The sequence below is a fragment of the Hydra viridissima genome, unplaced genomic scaffold (genome assembly GCF_058129835.1).
Source record: "Hydra viridissima isolate aposymbiotic clone 2 unplaced genomic scaffold, HvirCarnegie_v1 scaffold_1, whole genome shotgun sequence".
In the NCBI taxonomy this organism is placed as follows: Eukaryota; Metazoa; Cnidaria; class Hydrozoa; order Anthoathecata; family Hydridae; genus Hydra; species Hydra viridissima.
Window position 1 is genome coordinate 13,395,541 of NW_028324300.1, and position 9,622 is coordinate 13,405,162.

At 30.6% G+C, this 9,622-nt stretch overlaps 2 protein-coding genes, 1 long non-coding RNA gene and 1 pseudogene across 6 annotated transcripts; all 4 read right to left on the bottom strand.

The window, feature by feature from the left end:
* Nucleotides 1-245: 245 nt before the first annotated feature.
* LOC149893426 (uncharacterized) lies at nt 246-737 on the bottom strand. Its single transcript, XR_016447929.1, has 2 exons — nt 503-737; nt 246-370 (listed from the first exon to the last, which is right to left on the bottom strand). It is a non-coding gene; the product is annotated as an uncharacterized LOC149893426 (long non-coding RNA).
* Nucleotides 738-817: 80 nt separating this feature from the next.
* LOC149893427 (uncharacterized) lies at nt 818-6,323 on the bottom strand. Of its 4 annotated transcripts, none has more exons than XM_090073865.1 (5): nt 6,084-6,323; nt 5,653-5,849; nt 5,394-5,451; nt 4,402-4,454; nt 818-1,035 (listed from the first exon to the last, which is right to left on the bottom strand). In XM_090073865.1, exons 1-4 carry the CDS (start codon nt 6,157-6,159, stop codon nt 4,417-4,419), a joined length of 369 nt encoding a protein of 122 aa, XP_089929991.1. In that variant the 5' UTR covers nt 6,160-6,323; the 3' UTR covers nt 818-1,035; nt 4,402-4,416. The 4 variants fall into 4 exon arrangements, 2 of the variants coding, with proteins under 2 accessions (XP_089929991.1, XP_089929980.1); XR_016447924.1 differs by lacking the exons at nt 818-1,035; nt 4,402-4,454 and adding exons at nt 2,922-3,733; nt 4,057-4,369 and having other exon boundaries at nt 5,653-5,822; XR_016447923.1 differs by lacking the exons at nt 818-1,035; nt 4,402-4,454 and adding exons at nt 2,922-3,733; nt 4,057-4,369.
* A 270-nt stretch (nt 6,324-6,593) lies between these two features.
* LOC149893428 (uncharacterized) lies at nt 6,594-7,868 on the bottom strand. Its single transcript, XM_090073795.1, has one exon. It carries the CDS (start codon nt 7,866-7,868, stop codon nt 6,594-6,596), a length of 1,275 nt encoding a protein of 424 aa, XP_089929921.1.
* Nucleotides 7,869-7,902: 34 nt separating this feature from the next.
* On the bottom strand, nt 7,903-8,728 carry LOC149893429 (uncharacterized; annotated as a pseudogene).
* Nucleotides 8,729-9,622: the final 894 nt, after the last annotated feature.

Genomic DNA, 9,622 nt, shown 5'->3' on the forward strand with positions numbered 1-9,622 from the left:
TAACTGCTATTTTAAACTTTGTGTGTTATTTTTTGTGTTATCTTTAGGGATACTTCTTTGATAGAAAATCATTTAGGGGAAAGTTGGAATACTTTGTTCGTAGCAGGCGTTCTGATTGTAGAGATATAACTACACTGTTGAAACATTCACCATCAAATAGGTAAATATTAGATCTGTTCTTTCGTTTAATAAATGACAATGATGATAATAAGTCGTTATAATAGTTGTCAGCCCTTTGTTGACACATTCAGTGTCATCTTGCAACAGACCTTTCAAAACTCAAGCTTCACGAAACGTTTCAAGGACAATACCATTAACAGTATGCACATCCTCCCAAGATGTTGCTCCTTTTGCTTGCAAAAGTAACAGTCTAAGAAAAAACAATTCTCCAGTTGGATTAACTTTATACATTCTTACTATCACCTTATTACCACCCCTTTGTCTAACCTTCCATTTACAATGTTTATCATTAAATATAAAGTGAAAAGGAATGTCTACATACGAATAGCAATGTGCTCTTTCATTTTCAGTATTTAACTTAAACCATGCCGTTAGGTGCCTATCATGTTTAGCTGCACGATCTAAAGCCATTTGTTCTGCTCCTTCTCTAAAATACACAAATTGATTTTCAGGTAGATGTTTACCAAGTCACAGCACTCTGAAAACACGGAAACAACATAATATAAACATATGTACCAACTATAAACACAATAAATGTGCTTAAATATGTATATAAGGTTAAATATAAGGAAACATTATTCTAACTAATTAAAATCCTATTAAACATTTCATTATATTTATACTTAGGGTAAGGTTGCTAATATTGCACCGATGCCTATAATGTACTTTTAACATAACTCGTTATTTTTACAACCCACGAGAAATTTTTTAATTTATTTTTTATCTTTGCTGAATGAAATTAAGGAGTCAACTGTTTTTTTTTTCTCATCCGACTGCATTAAAGCCAGAGTAAGCTCTCGTTGGTTTGATATTGGAGATTTCTAATTTTAGGGATTTCTGGCTGAGCGTATTTCACTAAAAAAGTAGAAGATATGATTTGTTCAGTGTATTTATGTTAAAGCATAATTTATCTTAATTCAAAATAAATACCTAGAATTTAAAATACCTTATTTTTAGTTGTCAAATTTTTTAATTAACTGAATGTCAGATTAGTTGCGTAAATTGTACCTCAAGGCATATCCTAAATTGTACCGACGCACAGTGGAGTATTTCACTTGAAAAGTTGAACAAAATTATTTTATGTTTATTATCTATGTAATATGTAGTAAAAAGAAGTTTAGGGTCATTATATTGTATTAAAAACGATTGGTCACACATGAAATGTAAAAAATTTATATATTAAAACAAAAAATACATATTTTTATACATCTTACATACTTTAAAAATATCTACAACTTTACAACTATTTAACATAATGACAAATAACTAAATTTGTAATACTAAAAAGGATAATCACACTTGAAAGATGCATCTAAACCTATACTGGGTTTCTCAATCACTGAACTTAATCCTTAGGTTATATCTGTTGTTAATTATTATTTTTCGTTAAAGGATTAAATCCTATGGTTAATCCGCTACAAGGGGCTAATGATTTGACAACCAAACGTTTGAAATTAACAATCTAAATTTATTATTATAGCCCTACATTTAATCCAAAATAAAATAAAATATTTTTGTACATGTCAATGCAATCGTTTTCAATCAGAATCAATATCTGATATGTCGTCAATCGTCATCGCTTGTGAGTCTTCTAATGTTTCCGGCATCAAGAGTCCTATTGTCTCACTGGAGAACGGTTTTCTTTTTGTCTGGGGCCTTTTTCTCATACTGCTTAGCAAAGGATCCGAAGTTAGCAGAAGTCTGTTTAAAATATCTCTATTACAGTTTTCTCGCGAAGACTTCCTCGCATAATTCTGTCGATAAAGATGGAAATGTTTGTTTCTAGCTTCGGCTGCTTCTTCTGATAGCTGGCCAATAGGCAGTATAGCCTGTTCAATTATTGTGGTGCCATGTCTTAAAACTTTATGCATAGTTGGCGTCATTGGGTGCCATGCATATAAATCAACATAAAGTTTAGCCGTCTCATTTGCAAAATTTTCAAATTTTTTTACATTAATTTGATGCCCACTCGAAATTGCTTCCAAAATGACATTACATTTTTTTATAAGAGTTATATCAACCCCTGTGATGCGGGAAGCGGTTAAGGGATCGGCGAAAAATCTTCTTGATGTATTCCCATCATTACTGTTCCCAAATCCAGCCTTAGGAATATCAACCAACAGCCCTAATTCATCTTTAAAGGCATTTTGAATTTTTTGTTTTGTTTCCGCTACTATTTTTTTATCTTCTTCTGTTCTTGCTTGCCATTTTTTTATTGGTATTTTATACGACATATGCAGCAAGGATTCAAAAAATCTGATTCTTGCGTGCAGTATTGATAGCCCAAATTTCAGTGTTTCACGGCTTTCTGTCGTTTTGTTATTCAAGTCATTAAAATCTTTTGAAGTTTGCCCACATATATAGCATCTCATTGTTCATGTCGTATTTGTAGCAGCATTGCAAACTTTTCCATTAATCATAGTAAAAAGAAATACATGCTTTATTTGCAAATTACCACCAAAAGCGTTTATTATTTCACTTTTTCTCAAGCCTTTTATTTGGTTCTCTATGTATTCGATTTCATCATTCGTTACGTCTTTGCTCTCCCGAATAAAACGGATTCTTATTGGTCGGCAATACCTTGTAGATGATGGTGCTGGGTTTTGCCAAAGCACCTTCTTTTGGTTACCAATATGGCAAATGAGCCGTAGGGGCACAAGAGAACTTTGAAATATGTTAGCGTCGCTATCATCGCCGTTTTGAAATTTTTGTTTGTTGTTGCGAGCCATCACAACCCCATTTCGAAATCAATTCTAAATTATTTCTTTCTTTTTCATTTAAATTTTCAATAATTTCATTCATATAACAACATAATTGCCTAGACGTGTGATCCAGAAGGTCTTGTAATTTAATTTCTGAACAAGTTTCTGTAACTGTTATCGATGCTTCTGGTGGATAACATTCTTTTTTGGCTTTTTTTATAAGTGAATAACATGGATAGATATTCTTGTTGGCTGCATGAATAATTTCATATTGTTTTTTAGTCATATCAGCTTCCACAAAAATTGACAACGCTTCTGATGGTGTGTGCTTTTAATGATATCTTCAGTAGTTGTGTCACTTTTTCTATATTGTTTGGCTTTTGTTGGTGTAAATAAAATTTCCTTTATAACGTTCGACGCGTCACTGTTCCCTACAGCACGTTGACTCATTTGAGCAGCATACATCAACTGCTCACAAGGTATATGTTCCCTTAAAACCCTTGTTTTTCGCCTTCTCGTTGGTGAACTCGATTCACAAAATTCTTTTGACGGTCGGCCGGGTTTTGCTACCGTCCAAGTTGGTAGAGCTATGGTGGTATTGAGCCATTGTTTGTTATTTTTTAAAAAACGCTCTCTTATACGGCTAGCGTTTTCCCATTTTTGTTTAAATTGGAACTTAAAAGGTGAAAAAATGGTTTTTAGTGCAATTTTTTCATTTGCAGGGCATTTAGTTATGTTTTTAAGGTGTTCTAATAAAAACACGAATTTGTCGTCAATTTTTTCCTCGGAACTTTGCTCCAAGACTTCATAAAGTGATTGTCTAGTCATCTTTATTGTGATAGCTTGAGATTCTACAATAAAAATATTAATTAAATTAAATAAAAGTTTTAATCACAAAAAAAATGTATTTGCCTTATTGACTAAAAAAATTAAAAAAATCTTAGGGAGCGTACATGTGCAACTTTTTTTTTTAAAAATGGTAAATAGAATATCTAAGGTTTACGTGAAGCACAAGCTCGTAGCTTAATAAGGCTTAATTGATATTCAAAAACACTTTTTAATATCGTGTATATAAAAAAAAATGTTAAATTTTTTACATCAAATATAATTGATGAGAAATGTGACAGTAACATATAAAATAGAGAAAATAAATATACCAAAAGTATGAGCTTACCTTCTTTTTCAATATCCATTATGATTTTTAAAATTTGTCACTAACCACAAACTCAAAAAACGATTTGTAATAATGCTCGTCAACAGGAACGTTGAAAAACAATTGAATTCATTACCACAATTACTCGACTTTTAAAGCTGCCCCAATAAGGTGGGAGGGAGATGGGTAACCAAAATGACCATTTAGTAATGTAACCTTTATTAAGCTTTACCAATGCACCAATAAAAACAGATTTTGACAAAATTTTGAAAATTGACTTTTGATCAACTTTTTCGTATAAATACTCCACTGTGCGACGCAACCATTCTGACCGCTAAAAAAACGCGTGTAAAGTTTAACAAATACCTTTTAAGATTCCAATTAGAGAAATATCCATACATATAATACGAACTTCACCACTTAAACGAAAAAAGAAAAATTTCAGTATTACTCTTAGATTGACAAGCAGTCCTTAAAAAAAAACAATCTCCACTTCAGTTTTACCAACATGTCAAGGCTGGTGTTATGTTGACTGTGGAGGTGTTAATCAAAAACAGACACAGTATATCTGAAACTTTTGCCAAAAATAAAGTTTTTATGTATTTTATTTTACAATATTTAGTGTGGTTGTTTTTAAAACAGATATAGTATATATTGTTTTACATTATTTAGTATAACTATCTTCAATACCTACCTTCCTCCTCTATTCTAATCTTAGCTAACCCATTGGTAAACATACAATTAAAATAAAAATTGTACCATATGTGGTGATACCTGTTTTCGGCATTTTCCAGAAGAAAAAAAAATTCAAATTGCATAGAGTTTATTAAATAAAAAACTTCATTTCATTATATTATGGGCAGTAAGGTGTTATGTTATGTTATATCAGAATATTTCCAATTACTGATTTCATAAAAACCATTCGTTTTAATCAGTTCTTTTAATCCCTTAAATCTAAAATCATAAAATATTCGCAAAGTTGTAAAGTAATTGAAATTAAGAAAGTGGTACAAAATTGGATTATAATGGTACAATTAAGGATCGAGTTTCCTTAATTGTACTCTTAGGGCTATTTTTTTAATTTGGTTCTTCGAGACTTAACGGTTTTTAAATTTTGAGTTTTTTTAACATCTTTACAACAAACAATCCCTAAATTATGAAATCCAATTGAAAATCCATGTTTTCACTCAGTAGATTACCTAAATTTTTTAATTTGGTCTTAGGGGGTGCAATATTGGCAACCTTACCCTACTGAGCACAGTTATTCATCAGATATCGCCCACAAACTTTTGTTAGAAATAATATTTCTGATTTTTCAATTGGCACTCCTGACTTCAACTTTTGTGTTAATAGCTTACCACAAATAGATCCATGCTGCTGCCTCTGCTCTGATATAATATTATCGATTCGCAGATTCTAATAAAATTAATGTAATTAGCATGTAACTAATATAACTTCATATTATTTCATTTTAGAATATAAGTACAATACAAAATATACCATGTCATCATTATTACTATTATTAATATTATAATTATTTTTTATTGTGACTTTTCTATATTATTTATGTCATTTTTGCCATTTCAGCAATCATATCTTAAGTGTTTGAAAACTAACCTTGAAACTGATTACACTAGTTGTGGTGCAGCTACTGATTCTGGGGGAGGCATTTACTGACTCACCAATACTCGGCAAACACTGTGGGGTAGCATTAACAACCGGAATATTAACAAGTGTTTGACCCCTAATCCATTCCTGCAGTAACCATCTTTCTGCCATCCTAAATCCTAATTGAATAAGGTCCGCTTCTGTGGCTAATAAAAATGACCTTTGCGTAAAACCAGATTTTAAAATAAAACAAAATAATAAATAAAAATATTTTTTTATGTGTATTGATTAATTAAAATTTGATTAATTTTCTAATTTTTCTTAACAAAATAGTTTTTTTGGTTAGAGTTTAATTAAATCATTTATATTAGGTGTGTTTATTTCAATTGAAACTCAGCATCTTTTAAAAGATACACATATTAAAAGAGAGAAACTCATACCCAATAAAGCATGTTGAATTTCATCAGGAAGAATGGATAACTCCAATACAGTGGCGTGTGTGTTGCTTAGACTCATGGTTTAAAAATACATAAACTAAATATTATTTAATAATAATAATTCCAAATAAAAAAAATCCTATTAATTCCAAATAAAATCCTAATAATTCCAAATAAAACCCTAATAATAAAATAATAATCCTAATAATAAAATCCTAATAATTCCAAATAAAAATTTCCTAATAATAATTCCAAATCAAAAAATCAAAAAATCCCAAAAAAAAAAAAAAATTAAGTTTTAAAAAACGCTTTTACTTAATTATTTGAACAAATGTAAAATTTTGAAGAAATATATTTTCTACAATTTTTTTTAGATTTGCTATAAAGAAAACATTGAAGAAACTTTAACCTTTATATTATTAAAAAAAACAAAACCCAAATAATAAAACCTTGCTATTGAATGATCTATATAAAGCAACTTAAGTTTATACTATTTACACAAGATATTACAAATTAAAAAACATGATATGGCAATCGAACCAAGTGCTTCTTTTCAGTAGTTGTGAGCAAACTATGACAATAAAGTGGATGATAGTCAACAAAATTAGAAAGCTTGAAAATCTGATGTTCTGGTTGACAAAGAAATATTACTTCATAAGAATGAAGGTGATAAGTGAAATTGTTTATCTTCACAATTTCTAAGACAAAATACCACTCCTCTCCTCTGTTCATATTAATTTGATTATCATTTGCGGTTGAAATAAAACATACAATTTTTCCAAAGTTTGGCAGGCCAGACTCCTTATCTATATTAATTGCAATGAAATGTCCTTGCATGTATTCAACACTTCCTGCATGTAATGTTTTTGCAATAGCAATTACTTCACATGATTTAAAACACAGTGTATTACGTATAACATTATAAAAAGGAAGCAAATTAGTAGATTCAATACTATATTTTACCGCTGTAATAATTTTGCGAATGTTTTTGTTAAAGAGTTGTGACTCCAAAGCCTGCTGCTGATGTCTATGTGCTAGAGTGTGACAAATATTGGTAAAATTGCATACAATATGAGCACACCTTTTGAAAAATGAATTTTTTAACTCGTATGGCATACAACTCATGCCAACAAGTGGACCGGACTTTGTTGTAATGTTGGGCAAACGGATAATAAAATGATGCTTTGGACGTAACCTTACTTCATTGTTGCAGTATAACTTGCTAAACATAGATAAATGATCACTAATAACATGCTTCATATAAACAATCATTTCATGTGTAAAATATGGTGCAAAAATCAAATCAATTAAATGAGACAAGTGAAGCAGAAATTTCCAGTTTTTATTCTTTAGAGGGACAATTTTTCCAACAGCCATTGGTAAATACTTGAGCAGAGCCCACCATTGTACTGCTTTCATAGAGGGTGCAAGTACATGCCCTGGTTCTTGTATTTTGAAAACTTCTGCAGGTTTATGAGTCTTTTCAATAGTTATTTTTTCCCATAGTAAACAAATAGCTTTATTAATATCTAATAGAGTTAGGCACTTATCTAATATGACCAAACCATGAAGTATACAACCTAATTCTGCAAGCACAACTCCTTCTAAGAGAGTATGCATAATATCTATACACCAATTATCTGTCACATGATAACCTTTTATTTTATTGAGTGGACATTCAGTCTTTACACCTCTGTAGTGATTTTTCAATTTATAACTGTTTTTATTGCTTGCCCTACTTGTTTCTAAACTAATTAGACCTGTTTTGTAGCTATGCACAGTGCGCATCTGAAACAGTTCATCTTCAAATTTATTTTGAACATCAGTTTTTGTTGCATAGCAAATTGTACAAAAATGACTGCCAGAGAAAGACTCAAGAAATCCAAGCAAGCCATTAAGAGCCAAGTTATCACAAGTAACTTTGCAAAGACTTGCATAAATTGTACAACTACCTAAAACGGGAAATACTCCTTGCTATCCAAGGTGCTTAACTCCTGTATCTCATCAACAAATTTGCCTTAAATTTGTCCATGACCATAAATTGCAATATCATGAGTGTAACCCATTGCTAACAAGTGCACATTGCCAAAACAAGAGTTAAATGCGTGTGAAAAATTTTTTTTAGTATAATAAAAGACACCAATGTTATGAACTGAGCCTTGACTTCTCAACGGATTGGTTAAACCTAAACCATCATAAAACAATTGGATCATTAGGGAAATTTTAGAGGCATCACTAAAGAGGTAATGTTCTTTAAAACGACTTCCGTCTGAGAAGTCTGTTAATACACCAGGTCTACACTTTTTCTCGAGAATTGCTTTTACATAGGTCTCATTCTGTTACAAATTAAATAAAGTTTTTTTGATAGAAACATATTGGAACTCATCATATACAAATTTGCTGTGCCCACAATGAGACTCTAATCGTGGCATATAACAAATACCTTCAGGTTGAACCATAAGAGGATGCCCTGCAAAATAAGAGTCAATGCGATAACGTGTTGATAAAAAATTAAGAGGATTATTGCATAGATCCAATTTGGGTTGCATTTCTTGAAATATTTGGTCAATATCTGCACGATCAATACCAGCTAATAATAAACTTTTATTAAATTCTTCTTTAAAATAACTTGATAGTGATCCAGCCATATTATTATATGACTGGACAATTGTCGGTATTATACCATAAGGTATGCTTCTATTTGCACGAAGTTGTGTGACAAGTGATGCTCCTTCAGCTTTAACATCCCGCAAAAAATCTAAACTATTTACCTACGAAACGGCATCTAGATTAGGAGATGAATCTTGTAGACGATTAATAGAAGGAGAGTAATTATCACATACAAATAGATTGGTTGATAATTAAGTGGTTTAAAACCAGTTTTGATCATTATTGATAGAACGAAACAAAAAATTAAAAAAAAGTATAAATCATGGGTCGGGAACCTTCTTTAATATAAGATCCATAACGTCTAAAAAAAATTCAAAATAGTAATGAAGAGCCACAAAAATACAAAATTAAAAATTTTTTTTTTGTTAACTTGAAATCATAAAATGAAATTCACATATTATATTAAAAAGATAGAAAAAGCTATAGTTAATAACAATTATTATTGGTGAAATAAAGTTTGATGCGATTTCTGGATTTGAAATTTTTTTGATAATTTGCCTAAATTAAATTAAATTTGGCTGATATTTCGTTGAATGCAACTGTAGTAGAGCCTGCGTACTTTCATCTGTTAACCTACTTCGGTATTTATCTTTAATAAAATTCATCGATGAAAAAAATTGTTCACAATTATACGTTGAACTAAAAATGGTTAATAGACCAAAAGCAAGTTTTTTAGAATTTATATAAGTAATTGGCAGTGAAGTCCAGCATTGGAATATGATATCCTGTGGCGTATCTTTCATGTCTTCTTCATAGATGGCGATATGTGCAAGCATTGCTTCAAATTTATCAGCCCAGATACTTTTATTCCGAATCTCGAAAAGCTCTAAGTGTAAGTCTGCAATATTTATTCCAGGAAATGCATTTAAATC